This window comes from Diabrotica virgifera, chromosome 8 (genome assembly GCF_917563875.1).
Source record: "Diabrotica virgifera virgifera chromosome 8, PGI_DIABVI_V3a".
Lineage (NCBI taxonomy): Eukaryota > Metazoa > Arthropoda > Insecta > Coleoptera > Chrysomelidae > Diabrotica > Diabrotica virgifera.
Window position 1 is genome coordinate 34,052,073 of NC_065450.1, and position 19,338 is coordinate 34,071,410.

Sequence of the window (19,338 nt, forward strand, 5' to 3'; positions counted from 1 at the left end):
TAAGTGAAATCTACAGGGGCGGAACGCTGCTTGCGGTATAAAGGGGTTGTAGGCAGGGGTGAGTATAAAAATATAAGGTGTATTTTGCCGTTCGTGATCGAGATAATGCACCAAAATTTGGGAATGAGTAGATCATGACATTACTAAGTAAAATTTTCAGGGGCGGAACGCTGCGTGAGGGACAAATGTGCTGGGTCACAAAAAAAAATAATACAAACTGCGACTTTGACCTCTTAAAACTACCCTCATCCCCAACTCTGGTTTCCGCCCCTGGAGATTTTGCTTAGTTACGTCATGATCTACTTACTCCCAAATTTTGGTTCACTATCTCGATCACGAACGTCACAAAAAATCCCTTATAATTATTATATTCACCCCTGCCCACACCCCTTTGTCGGCCACACAGCGTTCCGCCCCTGGAGAGTTTACTTAGTTACGTCACGACCTACTTATTACCAAATTTTGGTGCACTATCTCGATCATGAGCGTCACAACAAAAAATAATAAAAACCGCGACTTTGACCCCTTATAACTACCCTCGTCCCCCACTCTGGTTTCCGGCTCTGGGGATTTTACTTAGTTATGTTATGGTCTATTTATTCCCAAATTTTGGTGCACTATCTCAATCAAGAACGTCGCAAAAAACCCCTTATATTTTTTATATGTACCCCTACCCCCACCCCTTTGTCGGTCACGCAGCGTTCCGTCTCTAGAGATTTTACTTAGTTACGTCATGGAATACTTATTCCTAGATTTTGGTGCACTATCTCGATCATGAGCGTCACAAAAAAAATAATAAAAACCGCGATTTTGACCCCTTATAACTACCCTCGTCCCCCACTCTGGTTTCCGGCTCTGGGGATTTTACTTAGTTATGTCATGCACTACATGGTGCACTATTTCAATCAAGAACGTCGCAAAAAACCATTTATATTTTTTATATTCACCCCTGCCCCCACCACGCAGCGTTCCGCCCCTGGAGATTTTACTTAGTTACGTCATGACCTACTTATTCCCGAATTTTGGTGCACTATCCCGATCATGAGCGTTACAAAAAAATAATAAAAACTGCGACTTTGATCCTTTATAACTACCCTCGTCCCCCACTCTGGTTTCCGGCCGTTGGGGAAAGTCATGTACACAACTAATTCAACATATCCCCGTATAGTTTTTCCAAATTACTTATCACGCACAAAATCCGCTTCTATCTCTCCGACTATATGCAGTGTGTCTCTTTTACATGTTTAGTCCTGGAGGCCGATTAATTTTTTTTTAGATCATGATGAAAATTTTTTAACGAGACAATAGCATCGATATTAATATTTTAGACACTAGCCTGTCCCAAAAAGAAGACAATTTTTTTTTTTGGGTCCAAGAGGTCCGGTCAAAAATAATTTAATTCAGCCTATCTTTGGTACACGGAATTAGGACGACCATATACAACTTTTTTCCTAGCCCGTTTAAGATTTCAAAAAAAAAATTTGGATACCACATGGGAGCGCATAAAATCACGATATTATGCTATGCCGATGATAGAGTACCAACTGCTGATAACGAGGATGACCTACAAAGGCAGCTCCACACCTTCAATATCACAGCAAACAAACTAATATGAGAATATCTGCAGAAAAAACTAAATGTACTATAGTGATAAGTAAAGAGCCGCGCAGATGCAAGTCAGAAATAGACGGCAAAATTGTAGAACAAGTAATGAAATTCAATTACTTAGTAGTAAAGATCACTAGTGACAGGAATATAAGAACAGAGACCACAACACACGCAGTAAAAGCAGCAAGAGTAAGTGGTTGCCTCCGAGAAACCATATGGAGAAACAAATATCTGACCACGGAAAGTAAAATAAAAGTATACAAGACAACAGTAAGACCAATCCTAACATATGCAGCGGAGACAAGGACCGATAAGACAAAGACCGACAAGAAAGACGAAACAAAAAATCAACAATATCGAAATAAATGAAACTATTAAGATCAATAGCGGGCATATCATTAAGAGACCGACAAAGCAACAGAAGTATACGCGAACGATGCAAAATTCAAAATATTAACTGGTGGATAAAAACAAGAAAGGAAAACTGGAACGAACATGTAAACCGAATGGAACCAGATAGATTAGCGAACATCTGTAAAAACAACAAGCCGTATAACAGAAGACGCGTTGAAAGGTCGCCGAAAAGGTGGAAAGACAATGTACAGTCAACAACAACTGAAACAGAATAAGAGGCAGACAAACAGAAGTAATCCTAGTCGCACGAAGAGGAAGAAGGCAAAACAATTTTTTGTCCTTTTTCGGCTCGGCCTACTATTGAAACTTTGAATATATAGGCCACTGGACCGCTGCAAAATCGCGAGATCGTCACACTTCACCACCTGGTAATTTCGTGTTGGGTTCGATTTTGTACGCGTTAACCGAAAAAATAAATACACGTAACGCCGCTTGTCGGTTGAGTATCTCGCGTTTGCCGAAAAAATAAATACAAGTGATATACATATTACTACACCCACTCCCCCTTGTCATATTTCGTGACTTCTTTATGATCCCCCTTTCGAGCCTCATGTGATTAATAGACAGGCCCATAGATAAAAAAGTAGAGGAAATACTAACCTGGAGGTAGCCTCTGTCTTCGAGTGACTGCCTGGATTCCAGGATTCGGACAAGGTACAATAAAATCGTTACAAGGTTGAGACTGCATCGCCGCAGATGGATGTTCTACTTCTACGCTTGCTGGCCGACCTCGTCCTGCGTTAACAGATACTATATGCGGTACTCCTCCGGCGTTTGCCGTGTTAATTTGAGGCTGCTGCTGAGAAGGCGGCGCGCTCGAGGAGCGTGGAGTGTTTAGAGGATCATGTACACCAGTTCTTTGAACGAGTATATACTGACCTAGAGTGCCGACTGGTGTTTGGGTCTCGATTACCTATTATAAATAATACAAAATGTTAATATATAGTCTTTTACTGCCAAGACATTAGATTGTGACTTTTCATTATGGCCACGTTTATGTCATTACTTGTCAGAGATATTTTTCTTTGTTTTTATCATAATATACTATATGTATACATGATATAGTTTGTTGAAATCAGGTTCTTCAGCAGCTTTTAAAAATATAAAAATACACACACCGGCAAAATTAGCCGAACACCTTAAAAATGGGACATGTTTGATGTCTCGAACCTCATAATCCTGTTGTCCGATTTGAGTGATTCTTTTAATATATTATAGCCTTATTAGTTAAGAATATCGGTGTAATAATATTGTTGCTAGACTGGTAAATGTCATTTTATACCGGGTGTTACAATCATACTTTTTTTTTCTTAAGGTTCGGAACACCCTGTGGAATATTCTATCATATTATATAAAATATTAAAATTAAAATTCGATTGTAGACTTAGGCTTTCTTAACATTTTCTTTTTTGATTAATTTGCTTATGTTGGAAAATAAAACGTTATGTGCTTTAACATCTAGCCATGCTTTTTATTAATAAATCCTCATAGTAGGGGAGGAAAGTATGCTAAATTTGCAGTTACTCGAGCGTTATGGGGACCTATTGGATTGTGAAGAGTGGGTGCTAAAACAAAAAAAAAAGTGTAAGTTAAGTTTTCCCTAAAGTGTGGGACTCTCCATTTTTTAATTTAATTTTCCATTTCCACCAATCGTTTATTCCGATTATAATAGGCTAAATCTATCCATAATTGGAAAAAATGTTGCGAATAAAAGTTGCTTATTTTTACGCCAAGGATCCAAATCTGCAATAAAACTTGGGGGCTCCTATTTAAGATTTTAAAGTAATCCCCCACCCCACCTCCGTGGGGAGTCGTGTTTGGTGCCATTCGGTAGATTTTTGAAAAATATTGAATAGGTGTATTTTGCAGTTTTACGATCTGATGTTCATTCCGCGAAATATCGCAGGGTTCGTATTTAAAATTTTTAATTTACACCCCACCCCTCTCTGTGGGGTGTCACGAGCCCCCACGGAGGTGGGGTATGGGATTTAATTTAAAATCTTAAATAGGAGCCCCAATTTTTATTTCAGATTTGGATTCTTTACGTAAAAATAAGCAACTTTTATTCGACACATTTTTTCGAATTATGGATAGATAGCGCTATAATCGGAGAAAAATGATTGTTTCAAATGGAAAATTAAATTAAAAAATGAAAAGTCCCCCACTTTATGGAAAACTTAACTTAACCTTTTTCTGATTTTAGCACATACTTTTCACAATCCAATAGGTCCCCATAACGCTCGAGTAACTGCAAATTTAGTATACTTTCCTTCCCTACTATGAGGATTTATTGATGGAAAACATGGATAGTTGTTAACGCACATAACTTTTTTATTATCTTACATAAGTAAATAAATCAAAAATGAAAATGTTAAGAAAGCCTAAGTCTACAATCGAGTATTGATTTTAATATTTTGCATCTAGAGTATTCCAAACTTTAAGAAAAAGACACAGTATGCTTGGTACACCCGGTATAAAATGATATGTACCTGTCTAGTAACAATATTATTACAACGACATTCTTAAATAATAAGGCTATAACATACTAAAAGAATTACTCAAATCGGACCAGTGGTTTAGGAAATTTAAGACATCAAACATGTCCCATTTTTAAGGTGTTCGGCTAATTTTGCCGGTGTGTGTATTATTGTGTTTCAAATTATCAATCAAAAATAGAATAAAATTTTTTATTTTTTTTAATATAACGCGGGCACATAAATTTGATACACCCTGTATATTGATTTGTAAATATTTATTAGAAGTTAGCTTTCACGCAAGGTGGTTTCTCCTTAATGAATTTTTCCATGAAGAATATTAAAAACATTTGTAAATAAAAGTGAAGTGAAAGTTATTTAGGATTATTATTTTAAACCGATTGTTTATTACGGGAAAGGTAGAAGCCATAGGTAATTAGTTCTTAGAAAATTAAGGTAAAGAAAGTTTGGAATTTTAAATATCTTTTTGTTTAACCCCGAGTAAATTTTGTAGAATTTCCCGAAAGTAATTATTATGATCGTAGGAATATTTTTTAAAGTATGAGTGGGTGTTTCGAATGAAAAAAAGAATGGGGAAGAAGAAATGTCTCTGATTGGTTTGGCAATTTGGAATGGGAAGGAGAGAAGGTTGAATTTTCAGATAGTTTTGGAAAGAGAGAGGATTGTGTTACCGGCAGCCGAGAGGAACAGTCAAAAGTTTTCGTGAGTAGTTCAAAAGCAAGTACTAGTGGTTGTGTTTGATAGTGAGAGTAGCTGAAAAGTGGAACGAGAGACAAATCATTTGATTCTGTAAAGTCCAAGAGAGTAAGTTACAAGAATTATCGTTATTAAAATTATTTGTGACACCAAGTAAAAAAGATATTTGGGTCTCAGGAGATTATTGTTGAGAGAAAGAGAGGAGAGAGTTTTGGAGTTTATTGAACGAGTACTGGCAAAAAGAGGCCTGGCTTGTGTTTTGGAGAAATAGTTGTTGGTATCCTGCTGGATTGTTTGCTGAGAACGGAGAGGGCTTTGATTGGTAGCCTAACATAATCAACAAGGAGGAGCTGTTTGGGTCAAGAGGAGACATCATTGTGTGTGAATCAAAAAGGTCAGTCAATAACCTATGTGATAGATTTTCTTTATAATCAGAAGTTAAATTTTTTTACGTAAAAGCATATGCATTTAAGATTCCAACATTTCAAAAATTTAATAGGAAGTATAAGTAATTTGCGAATACCAAATTTGTTTGTTTAGCTTGTTTTTTATTAAGGGTATCAAGAACAAAGCGATAAATATTTGTTTGAATTAGATTAATTTATATGGTAAAAGTTTCTTTTGGATAGTTATGCCCACAGGATTTAATTGATAAATTTATAGAGCATTGCTTTTGATAATAAAGGTATTTGTATGTGTTTATTTATGATTTTTCTATTTATTTCCTTTTCCTATTTTATCCCGATAAGGATCAACTAAGAGATACTGAAGCCACGAGAAAGGATAAGTATTTATTTTATTTATTAAGCGCAACAGGCCTTGTAGGCCTAGGGCTAAACTGAAAAGATAAGTATAACCTAAGAGAATTTAATTAAAATTTTTTTTGACAAAAGGCACACTAAGATTTTTTCTTAATATTTTTATCTATGATTTGCGTTAATTAAATAATTGATCAAATAAATAATAATTAATATAAAAGTAATAGAAAGCAGATCATAACAGTATATAGCGTATTCCATTAAAAATAAAGCTTATGGACATTCAAATTTATAATTAAAAGCGCACATTTATATATCGCCGGTCCGGAACAAGAATGACGCAACTGCATATTTTGTCAATTCCTATTTATTGCGTTATTAACTTCTAAAATACTGTATACAGATGATACAAAAGCGACAGAACTGTAACTATGTGCTGAGCTACTACAGGGTAATTGCGTCGTTATTGAAATACGCACCATTTTAGACCTTGTTTCAGATGAATAATGACGCAACTGTAAATAGGGTTGAAAATGGGGGGGATTAAATTAAGATAATGAAATTCGGACCAATAGGGATGAAAATAAAAACCATCGCTGTAAGAATAAACTTCATACTAATTATTTAAAAATCGTTTTTTTGCAGAAAATTTTTAAAATTAAGAATGACGCAACTGTAGATAGGATTGAAAATGGGGGAATTAAATTAAGATAATGAAATTCGAACCAATAGGGATGAAACTAAAAGCCAGTATTGTAAGAATAATGGCGCAACTGCAAATTTTGTCAATTCCTATTTATTGCGTTATTAACTTCTAAAATACTGTATACAGATGATACAAAAGCGACAGAACTGTAACTATGTGCTGAGCTACTACAGGGTAGTTGCGTCGTTATTGAAATACGCACCATTTTAGACCTTGTTTCAGATGAATAATGACGCAACTGTAAATAGGGTTGAAAATGGGGGGGATTAAATTAAGATAATGAAATTCGGACCAATAGGGATGAAAATAAAAACCATAGCTGTAAGAATAAACTTCATACCAAATATTTAAAAATCGTTTTTTTGTACAGAAAAATTTTAAAATTAAGAATGACGCAACTGTAGATAGGATTGAAAATGGGGGGATTAAATTAAGATAATGAAATTCGAACCAACAGGGATGAAACTAAAAGCTAGCATTGTAAGAATAATGGCCATTCCGATGCTCCTGGACGTTACTCTTTATTTAATCAACGTGGAATGAAGTAAACACTTCTGTTGTATGTAAGCATACCAATTTATTATTAAAAAAATCCTTAAAATTTATCCACGAAGATTAAATTAGAACAAAACGTTTTCGGTCAGACTGACCATTATCAGTGTAAACCTGGAAATAAGTAAACCACTAAGATTAGAAAGCAAAAGGGAACGTCAGTCCATTAATTGTTTAGTATGTAGTATATTTCATTTTATTTAACTAAATTTAACTTTCATCTTGTCATTTCACATTCGATGACGTCACTCTTTGAACCATGAAATATACCCACATTAAATCTATAAAATCCATAAGTTTTTCTGGAATAGAGAGTTGCTAATTGAGACTTTACAATAGATTATAATAATTAAATAATTTAAATTGCATTTTCAGATATTTATTAACAACATTTATATATTGCTAAAAATCCAAAATCAAACTACACTTTTTAAGCTTTAACCAAAAATTGGCTTTTTCTTGTCATGTCTTGTCACTCTTGTCATACTGAATGTACATTTCCTATTTTCTCAGGTGGTCTGTGCCCATTGAACTGGCAAGTACCTAGCATTTTCGAGCAGGGAAGCATGTTGCCCTTTGAGCATGTATTCTATTATATCTAACAACATCGACTTCTCACCATATTCCATTAAAATATAATATGTAATACCATATATTATGGGATTACCACTTTAAATAGTGTGCTATTTTCAAACTACTCAGCAGAATGTAAGTATTCTCACATGTTTCTTCTTTCTAACAGTCACAATTTTAACTTTTTTGCTTTAATCTAACGTGGAAATACTTCATTCTAGGCACTGAAGATGTTCTGAATTAGAACGAAAACGTTTTGCAATCCATTTGAATGATATTTTAGATAGTTTTTAATAAACGATTTTATACCAGAATACAATTTGAAGTTACTTCTGTATGAGTTTTTTAAACTATGGTATACAGCCAACTATTGGGATCTTCCCATTGATTTTTTCAAATTTATATAATTTAACACCCGCATTGTCCTACAAATTGCGTGGTACGTTATCCTTGTCCTACGTACAAAAGTTGTAGTAAAAATACCTGATGAAAAATAATTACTGTCCTGAATTTTAGTGAATAGTTTCTTTTCGATGAGACGCCCAACAATTTCCTGTACGAAAATCTTTGTTTGTGGTAGCTAACAGGGGTAGCAGGGATGAAGTAATTTGACGATTCTCAAAAATTTATTACTAACTGTTTTTTTTTGTTAATTCTCAAGATAACTATCTAAAATAGCGGAAAAAATATTTGTCTTACAAAAACAAGGTTTTGTCAGAGAGTCCCCCCTTTTCAACATGTATCATGAACGAGGTCATGAAAAATAATTACTAATCACTTGATTTTTTTTTTTCTGTTGGTTAGTTAATATTTATGTAATTAAACACTCACGTTGTCCTACAAGTTGCATGGTCCGTTATTCCGGTCCTCCGATTATCTTCTTCTTTAAGTACCGTGCCCAAATTTTTAGGCGTGGGTAGCTTCCATAACAATTTGCCGATATCGTTCTCGATCTTGTGCGGCATGTAACAATTGATCTGCTGATAAGCCATTGACGAAGGTTTCGGAGCCACGAATATTTCTTTCGACCAATTCCTCTTTTTCCGTCGATCTTTCCATTGAGTATTAACTGCAGCATCCTGTATCTGCTACCTCTCATTATATGCCCCAGATATTCAAGTTTTCTCTTTTTTATCATCTTCATTAAGTCACCTTCGCCTTGACCTACTCTGTTTAAGACTTCTCTGTTAGAAATGCGTTGAACCCAAGATATTCTGAGCATTCTATGATATGACCACATCTCAAAGGCTTCTAATTTGTTCATCATGTTAACCTTCATGATCCAGGTTTCACATCCATATAGTAATACAGGATACACATAACATTTTAGGAACTTGATTCTTAGTTGTAAGTTCAGCTGAGAGTTGCTCAGAATAGATCTAAGTTTCATAAATGCTCCTCTTGCAATTTCTATACGAGTTTTAATTTCTTCATCCGGATTTAGTGTCTCGTTTATCCAACATCCTAGGTATTTAAAATGGTTAACTTTTGTTATTGATTCATCACTGACAATTAGTTGCATAGGGCCGACGTCTTGTTTACTAACCACAAGTAACTTTGTCTTTGTTGCATTTATGTTAAGTCCGTTATTGAAGCATTCTCTAGTGACTCGATCTATAAGGAATTGAAGATCTTCGATGTTTTCAGCCATGATCGCGGTGTCGTCTGCATATCTGATGTTGTTAATAGTTTCACCCCCGATTCGAACTCCACATTGTCCTTCCAAGGCTTCATTAAAAATTATTTCTGAGTATACGTTAAACAAAATTGGGGATAACACACAACCCTGTCTGACACCTCTTTGAATGCAAATTTTGTCTGTTTCTTTGCCGTCTACCAGAATAGAAGCTTCTTGATACCAATATAGATGTTGTAAAAGTCTCAGATCTTTATCGTCTATTCAATCATTTCTAGATATTGAAACAACCTATCATGTTGAACTCTATCAAACGCCTTCTCAAAATCTATAAAGCAGACGTAAATTGATTTCTGTACTTCCCATGATCGTTGAAGTAATGTTAACATTGACAACAAAGCTTCCCTTATTCCCAATCCTTCTCTGAAACCGAATTGTTTGTTTCCCATTGTCTCTTCACATTTCTGCCCGAAGAATTATCTTAAGAAGATAAGAATTATATCTAATTAGTCTAAAGTCTTTACATGATGATGTATTAGGTTTTTTTGGGAGTGGCATAAATGTAGACTCTAACCATATCTGTGGCATCATTCCAGTCTCGTATATATGGTTATAAATGTTTGTTAGTTGTGAGACATTGTCGTCATCCAGAAGTTTGAGCCAGTCTGATGGTACTTGGTCAGGGCCTGGAGATTTCCCATTTTTGCTCTGTTTGATGGCTTTCTCTACTTCCGCTTTTAAAATGCTAGGACCAGTATTCGTATACTTTGTGGTGTTAAGTGGTGGCCTCGTATCCAGGAAGAGCTCTTTTATATAGTTAGTCCATTCTTCCTTTTTTTCATCCAAGTCGAGAATTATTTTACCTTTGGAGTTTCTCATAAAGTGAGGAGTTCTTTTTCTCTGAGTGTAGGTAATTTCTTTAAGCTTTTTATGTATATTAAACTCGTCATGTTTTCTTTGTAGTTCTTCCATTTCACGACATCTTTGTTCCATCCAGTCCTCTTTTGCTCGCTTAACCTCGTACCTTATTTGTCGATATATCTCTCTCTATACCGAATCTCGTCTTTGTTTTTCCAATTTCTTCTTTGTTGAATAAGGTCTAGTATTTTATCGGTCATCCAATCCTTTTTCTTTATCGAGTCTTTTTCTGGTTTCAAAACTTCGTTTGCTATGGTGACCATGGCGGAATTCATGATATCTAGATTTTGACCGATATTTTCTTGTTCAGATCTTTCTAACTGCTCTTTAATCTCACGATTTATCTTATTTCCGAACTCATCTGCTATTACGGCATTTCTTAGGAGTCGAGTATTAGGTTTCTTCTGCGTTGTGGGGGCTTTTATTATTTTTAGTTTTAGTTTGAATCCAGCACAGAGCAGATTATGGTTAGTTGCTGCGTCTGCAATTAAGTATGTCTTTGCAGATGTAATACTGTTTCTAAACCTTCTATTAATGATAATGTAGTCAATTTGATTTCTGACTATCTTTCCCTCTTGATCAGCTGGAGCCTCCGATTATACATATTTGAAATTAATGAAATTAAAAATCAATTTATTTTCTGCTATTAGAGCTGAGTTACACTGGTACAAGTACGCATGCGCACAGCGTTTTTTTTACAGTGTGTTAGCAACGAATATAGGCGCAAAGGCTTTATCATCACATTTTTGTGTGCGCATGACAATTCTCGTCGGACTTGCGATACATACCTGTTTTCTTGTAGGGCATTGTTTTATTTCGATGAAAAATACACACACCTATCACGTGATACATTTGTCCTACAGTTACTAATAAAAAATGGTCTTGTCGTATTAGCAACTTTTGAACGTAGGACCAGGACAACGTACCACAAAATTTGTAGGACAATGTGGGTGTTAAATTATATAAATATTAACTAACCAACAAAAAAAAACAGGTAGTTAGTAATAATTTTTCATGACCTCGTTAATGATACATGTTGGACAGAGGGGGGCTCTTTAATAAAACCTTGCATTTTGTAGGACACACATTTTTTCGGATACTTAATTTAGATAATTATCTTGAAAATTAGCAAAAAAACTTAGTAATAAATTTTTGAGAATTGTCAAATTAACATATTTCCCCTGCTACTCCTGTTAGCTACCACAAACAAAAATTGTTGTAAGGGCAAAAGTTGGGCGTCTCGTCAAAATGAAGCTATTCACGAAGAATTACCTTGTTAGTAATAAATGGTGGAAATGGGCCTGGGATCCCGGACTATTAACAGTTGTCTAAATTAACACACACATTGTCAAATATATAGAAAATATCAGTAAATCCCTGCTTTGTTAGTAATAATTATTGTATAACAGATTGGTAAGCAGGTTTTAAAATCGTTGCTAAATCTAAATAATTTTAATAAATGTATACAAACCTCTGGACTAATGGCAGGCCCTTGCGGCAACACAGCCATCGTCACAGGAATTCCCTGGCCTGCTGTAAAAACGTGCCTAACGACCACAGGTGTTGGTGCCGGTGGTCGTTGCTGTTGAAAAGGAACAGTCCTCATCCTCTGAGCTACTCCTCTGATACCGTTTCCACCCTGAACCATCTGGTAAGCATTGTTAGGCGCGGGTAGAGGAGGAGTAAATGTTTTGTTAACTGTGGGGCCTCTAATGGGAGCAAATTGTTGTTGTTGCCTGTTAAAAGATTGTCTATTGAATCCAATGAAAAATGATTCAATAGAAATGTGTGATGTTAGTTGAATGTTAAATGATTGATGTAGTGTTGAAGTAGAACATCATGAGTTTAACTGAACATTTCTTTGAATATTAGTAATAGGTGATATAAACTCGAAATAGTCCATTGAAATGTTACATTTAGGGTTGCGTTTTTTAGAGGTAATTTCATTTTTTTTTAGTGTGTACGGGAGGTCAGTAGAAACTTAAGTTCAAGTTTGTGGGCCACCCTGGTCCCCCGGCCGCCATCTTGGAAAAAGGAGTGCAAAGGGTTTTCGCGCTATATCTCGTAAACTAGCAACCTTACAGAAAATTTAATTAAACATAAAATGTAACAAATTAAATTTTCTACAATTTTATTTCTATTATTTTTATCGTTAAGTGACCAAGGTTCCTTTTGAAGGTTATAACTTCTTTTTAGTTCATTTTTCAAAAAAATGACATTACAGCATTTTTGTAGAGGCTCTTTCAATTAATAATTTCCACTATAAAGTTGTTTAATTTTATTTATTTATCTAGGTTTTACAGCGCTCCACTTGACCAGATTTTCGAATGCTCATAGGGATGCAATAAAAACAGAACTTTAGGCTTACTTGTCTATCTATATATTTTTTTATTCAAACAATTTATGATCTTAACATTTTTATGCTATTATTTTAAACTATTTTTGACGCTTCTCCCCAGTGCCAAACTTAAAAACTAGATTCAGTAATTTTTTTTTTATGTTTATTAGGCAATCTGTTATAACATATAACAATAGGCACATTTTATCTGAGAAATAATGACATGAAGAGAGATTGTGACCAGCGCCACACATCTCTATAGAGATAATATTAAATTACTGTATTACATAAATATATTAACTTAGCTACTGTAACAATGTTAATGTCTGTGCGGTAAATCTAATGGTGTCTGTCTCTTTAACCGTTTTGTTTCCTGACTGTTGTCTAACAAATTAATTGCAAGCACATTCGCGTGGCTTTCAAGACGTACGATGTATTTTGCACTTAACTCCACTATCACTTCACTGACGGTTTTCGTTTCCAGATCATTGTAAATATCCCTGTTAGTAACAAACCACGGAGCATCGATTATTGAACGTAACACCTTGGACTGGAATCTCTCAATTATGGATACATTCGACTTGGATGCTGTTCCCCAGATCTGCAGACCATATGCCCATACTGATTTGAATATTGTGTTCTAGACTAGCAGTTTATTTCTTGTCGTGAGCTTAGACTTACGCCCTAGAAGCCAATAATGCTTACTAAATTTTATGCCCAGTTGTTTCCGTTTGTTCCATATATGGGTTCTCCAGGTTAATCCCCTATCCAAGTGCATGCCCAGATATTTTACAGAGGTAACTGAGGGAATTACCTTATTATTTATTGTTACTGTAGGTGATTCACCGTGACATTTTGTAAAAACAATATGGTTTGATTTTTGTTCATTTAATTTAATTCTCCAATTTTGTGCCCAAGTATTTATTTGATTTAATACTCTCTGGAGTTTTGCAGCAGCTTCGCCGGGATTTTTGTGTACTGCTAGTATTGCAGTATCGTCTGCAAAGGTGGTAGTCGTTCTGTCATGATTTGTGGGTAAGTCGGCTGTGTAAATCAGATACAGTTGTGGTCCCAGAACGCTTCCTTGCGGTACCCCTGATCTGATGGGATATAGTTTTGTATAGGCTGACTCAAACTTCACTCGAAAGTATCTTTCTGATAAATACGACTTAAGGAGTGTATATAGTTCCTCTGGTAAGTTCTTTTTCAGTTTATACAACAGTCCTTGATGCCAAACTTTATCAAAAGCCTGGCTAACATCGAGGAATGCAGATTCAGTAATGGCTCGGTAAACATTGTGATCAAGAAGATTGGGGCTGGAAAAAGCATGGACAATTTTGGATACCAATCCAAACTTCCAAGCCTCCAGCATCGCCCGAGCTTATTAAATTAATCTTTTGCAGATGCAAAGGAAACTGGAAGGGCGTGCGGTTGCCGAAAAGCAGGCCTCAAATGTTCAACAGTGTGCCTCCATTGTGCTGGTGAAAGCTGCAGCAACATCGTGGACATATCAACATTAGTTGAAGAAAATGAATTGGAAGATGAATTACCGACAATAACGCCAACGCTAACAGGCCTCAAATGTTCAACAGTGCGCCTCCATTGTGCTGGTGAAAGCTGCAGCAACATCGTGGACATATCAACATTAGTTGAAGAAAATGAATTGGAAGATGAATTACCGACAATAACGCCAACGCTAACTCCCATTATACCACAAAAATTCATCTCGGATACTGATTCATATCTTGACTCGCAGCCTGGACCATCGAAGATAATGAAAAAATAATAACTATGATAGAACCTTTTCAATATATAACAATAAATAATATTATTTTGTCTAGAAATTGTCCGTGGATTAGGCCAAATACTATTGACTGTAATACGTCCAACTCCCACAGAAATCTGGAAGCACGTTGCCACTAGCGCCACTGTCGGCTTGCGGTGAAACTACGTTGTGACAACGTAAAATTTGACATAAACATTTAAATTTAATTTTATAAATTTTTGAATAACAAGCTAATTTTGCAAAATTAAATTAAAATTAAAATAGTTCAAACACTTATACAAAAACAATAATAAGCAATTTTATAAATGTAAGGTTAGATTGCTCTGGTTATCACCGCTGACCGCTAGATGGCGCTATATTGTTTGCTTCCTCAAATGTAATGGGCAATGTCAAGAGTTGTATGTATTACAGTCAATAGTATTTGATTAGGCCTACTGGGAATACCACACAAAAAAAAACGCGCCTCCAAACTCTACCTCATAGTTGGTCGGGAAAAGGGTCAAAAATAGATTAATAATAGCATAGGAGTGTTAAGATCATAATAAATTGTATAAATGAAAATATACAGATAGAAAAGTAAGAAGTAAGCCTAACGTTTTGTTTTTATTTTATCCCTATGAGCATTCGAGAATCTGGTCAAGTTTGGAGCGCTGTAAAACCTAGATAAATATATAAAATTAAAAAATTTTATAGCGGAAATTGTTCGTTGAGAAACCCTCTACAAAATTACTATGTTGTCATTTTGTTGTAAAATGAACTGAAAAAAAGTTATAACCTCCAAAAGGAAACTTGTTACAAAATTTTCACTTATTTCTGTTTATCAACTTTTTTGTTGGTCACTTGACGATAAAAACTAATAGAAATAAAACTGTAGAAAATTTAATTGCTACATTTTATGTTTGATGAAATTTTCTGTAAGGTTGCTAGTTTACGATACAGCGCATAAACCCTTGGCACCACTTGTCCCAAGATGGCGGCCGGGGACAAGGGTGGCGAACCCACAAACTTGAACTTTAGCCTCTACTGACCCCTCCTACAAATGAAAAAAATAAAATTGGGTCCTCTGAAAAATGCAAACTAAGGCTTAAAAATTTCAATTGACTAAAAACAAAAATCGAATAACTTAAGTCTTATTAATTTTTGTCTTTTACTTTGCTTACCTATTGTTGTCGATCTTTTTCACGTTATTCACCTGAGCAGCAGCCAACAAACTTGGTGGTGGTTTTAACTGGCATCGAAGCTGATCTCTATTGGGACTATTTTGAATCACAGCCTGGCATATCTGGTAGCTTCTCTCCAAATTTACCGCTCCAGGGGGAGGTTTGTTGTTACTCCTATTATTTAATAAGAAAATGGGTACCACCATTATATTTTACGTAAGTTAAAATAAAAAAATAATAAAAGTACTAAAGCTTTACCAGTGCATATCGCCGTCCCGGAAGAACAATGACGTGACTGCTTTGTCAATTTCTATTCATTGCGTAATTAACTTCTAAAATACTGTGTACAGATGATACAAAAACGACAGAACTGTGTAACTATGTGCTGAGCCACTACAGGGTAGTTGTGAGCGGCCGTGGAGTAACGGCATAATCGCTGGCCTCATACGCCAGTATACGTGGGTTCGAGCCCTGCCAAAGACCATTTTCATTTCCAATAATGACACGAGCCGTCTCACCGTACCTCGGAGAGTACGTTAAACCGTCGGTCCCCCTGGGCTAGTGTACATCGACACTAGTTACTTGAAACAGGGTTAAAGATGTAATTGGCGCTGGAACTATCCGAGAGGATCTCCCCGGCAAAAATGCCATACGATATTATTATTATTACAGGGTAGTTACGTCATTATTGAAATACGCGCCATTTTAGACTTTGTTTCAGATGCACAATGATGCAACTGTAAATAGGGTTGAAAATAAGAATAAACGCCATGCATTCTAAATATTTAAAAACCGTTTTTTCGCCAAGAAAAATTTTAAGATGCATAATGACGCAACTGTATATAGGGTTGAAAATGGGGAGATTAAATTAACATAATAAAATTCAAATCAATAAGGATGAAAATAAAAGCCATCAATGTAAGAATAAATGCCATACCGATGCTCCTAGAGCGTATTTCATAGATGAGATGCAGTGTACAAGGATAGCCCTGTGCTAAATAAATAAGAATTCTCTTGACAACGTTGCCGCTCTTCACGGCGGCGCCGGCGGCAGGTACTTCTAGAGTCTACGAGGATTATCGCTGTTAACTGCTGTGGAATACTAAAGGAGAATTTATTTATCATAATTCACAGAATGGCAAACCCGCTTGCAATATACGACCATACTGATTCTACATTTGAAACGTAGAGAAGACGATTACTCTTCACTTAATTACTATTTTAAACATGTAAAAATTTAAGATGAACAATGACGCAATTATAGATAGGGTTGAAAATGGAGCGATTAAATTAAGATAATGAACTTCGAACCAATAGGAATGAAAATAGAAGCAATCGTTGTAAGAATAAACGCCATACCGACGCTCCTGGATGATTACTCTTTATTTAATCCCTATCTTAAATATCAAAAAAATCGTTTTTTTTTCTCTCCTGAAGAATTTTCCTTTTTGCAGTTACATCATTATTCTTCCGCACCGGCGATAAAACAAATCAACTTATAGAAATTCTGTAAGAATTAAGACGAGATGATTAAAAAATGCGCAACAGTTCAGTCTACCACATTAAGGCAAATACTACCCCTTCCTTCACTACCACCCATTAATAGTAGGGCAAAAACTTATTTCTGAAATACTTGTGGTCACTGTTAACAAAAACAATTTAGAAGATAGTAAATTTAGGTGTATATACACTTGCGAGCAAAAAATCGACTCACTCGATGGATTGTAGTTTATGCTCGGTAATTTCATGTGAATTAAAACAACTAATGCAATTTTTTTTATTATAGAACTTCCAAAAAATAAATTTTTTATGCAAATTGGCAACGTGTTGTAAAATTGGCCTATTTCTGTATGGTATAGGAAATGCAGTAACCATTGTAACGGGCATGTTCTACGCCATTTAGACGTCTATAAATTTGCCGGCGATCGTCTCAGTCGCTTTTCAAAAGTTGACATGTGTGTACACTTCGAAGTGCAGTAAGTGAATATTTTACAAATGGTTACTTCACCAGAGGTGAAGTACTCCAGGCAGTTACGGCGGACCAGGCAATTACGTAATTACAAAAGAGCGATAGTCAGAGGAATGTCGCCCATTTCCTCCTTATGGCGTAATAGGCATTCTCAAGCGCTTACCGTCGCGTCGATACCAGGAAACTGGTGCTACAGTCGACGACCAGGTTTTGGTCGGCGACGTGTAATGACAGAAAGGAATGCTCGATTCATTGCCCTGAGTGTTTTGCAGAATCGGCACGAAACAGGAGTGGAGCTTCAACAATCCTTGAGGAATGTTCGAGGTGTCACGGTCACTCAACGGATAGTTAGGAGAAGACTTATGGCTGCCACTCTGACTCCCAGACAAGATAATACAGGGCTCAAATTGAACACAGTTGGCCCGAGAACAAGTCAATTGGGACCTTGGCCAATGGAGCAGAGTTTTACTTTGTGGTGAGAGTCAAATGTGCTTATAAAGCAATGACAGAAGACCCGGAGAACCATTTGCCCAGCTGCAGTGTCAAAACAGTGAGCTATGGAGGTGGTTCGTTTTTGTTTTGGGGTGGTATACCTTTAGAAGGAAAAACAGCTTGTGTTCGTGCCCGGTGGTGGTCGCATAGGGGGGTTTGATAACAGATCTTTACATTAAGGCTCCAAGACCATGTTGTTCCTTACGCCGCGCCGGCTACAAAGGCGACAACTTCATGCTAATGCTTGATAACGCTCGGTGTCACACAGTGCGGATTACGAAAGATCACCTGGCCAACACCAATATAACAACATTGGACTGGCCTCCACAAGTCCGGATATGAATCCCATCGAGCACTTATGGAATGAGCTCAAATGCAGGGTTCGGGCCCGTAATCCCGAACCAGAGACAGTCGCGGATCTAAAAACTGCATTATCCCTTTCGTGACCGGCTGACACGATCGTGAGCTCATGTTTATGTGGGTATCAATATCAAAATAAACATATTTTTACCAGGAAAGATTATATCAATATGTTGTGTCTATCGTGTATTATCAGAGTAACTGAAATTATTTAACGAATTCCCGCTTAGTTTGCAATAGAATACCCTTTAAAGAAGGCTATGTATTTTGACGACAAAACCGATAAAGGTAAGTAAAAGATATCCTGTTTTTTATAAGTGTTTATGTTATTGTAACGGGGTTGTGGTATAGATAAAGTTTCAACTTCAAGATTATAAACAAAATTTAAGAAATTATTGGTTTGTTTGTAGAGATCTTGTCCCGTAAAATTTGAATATCACGATAGTGAGTTGCCGTCACACATTCAATTTTCAAAGCAGGAAATTAAAATACTAAATATTTATTGGTGTGACTTTTTATTAATTTTTCTACATTTTAATGATAAAAGTAGTTTTTCTAATTATTACAGGTGTGCCTCTCACCCACGATTTGGCTCTAGAGGTGTGAAATGATGGTAACTAGTCCGAAATAGAAGATTTAGATGGCGAAAATGATGTTGCTTTTGACGTTGAAATGTTTAAAAATAACACCGATGACAAGGATATTGAAGAAACTGTATTAGAAGAAGAACCTGTATTGAATGAAGAACCTGTTCCTTCAACGAGCTCTTCTTCAGCAAAGAGGCAATGGAAAGACATGACATTTCAGCAAGAAATGTTTGTTCTATTTTAGTTAGTATGTAATAGCATATTAAACAATTATAAAAATAATGTTTATT

General features: G+C 35.8%; 1 protein-coding gene across 3 annotated transcripts in view; it reads right to left on the minus strand.

Annotated features, from left to right (window-relative positions):
- LOC114333906 (polycomb protein Asx) overlaps nt 1–19,338 on the minus strand; it is a 200,000-nt gene that overhangs the window by 23,030 nt on the left and 157,632 nt on the right. For 2 of the 3 annotated variants that reach the window (XM_050659418.1, XM_050659416.1), the window contains exons 9-11: nt 15,641–15,814; nt 11,828–12,107; nt 2,623–2,935 (exon numbers count right to left, since the gene is read on the minus strand). In XM_050659418.1, coding sequence (XP_050515375.1) covers nt 2,623–2,935; nt 11,828–12,107; nt 15,641–15,814 — 767 coding nt within the window. The remainder of the gene's footprint in view (nt 1–2,622; nt 2,936–11,827; nt 12,108–15,640; nt 15,815–19,338) is intronic. The other variant, XM_050659417.1, reaches the window with a different exon arrangement.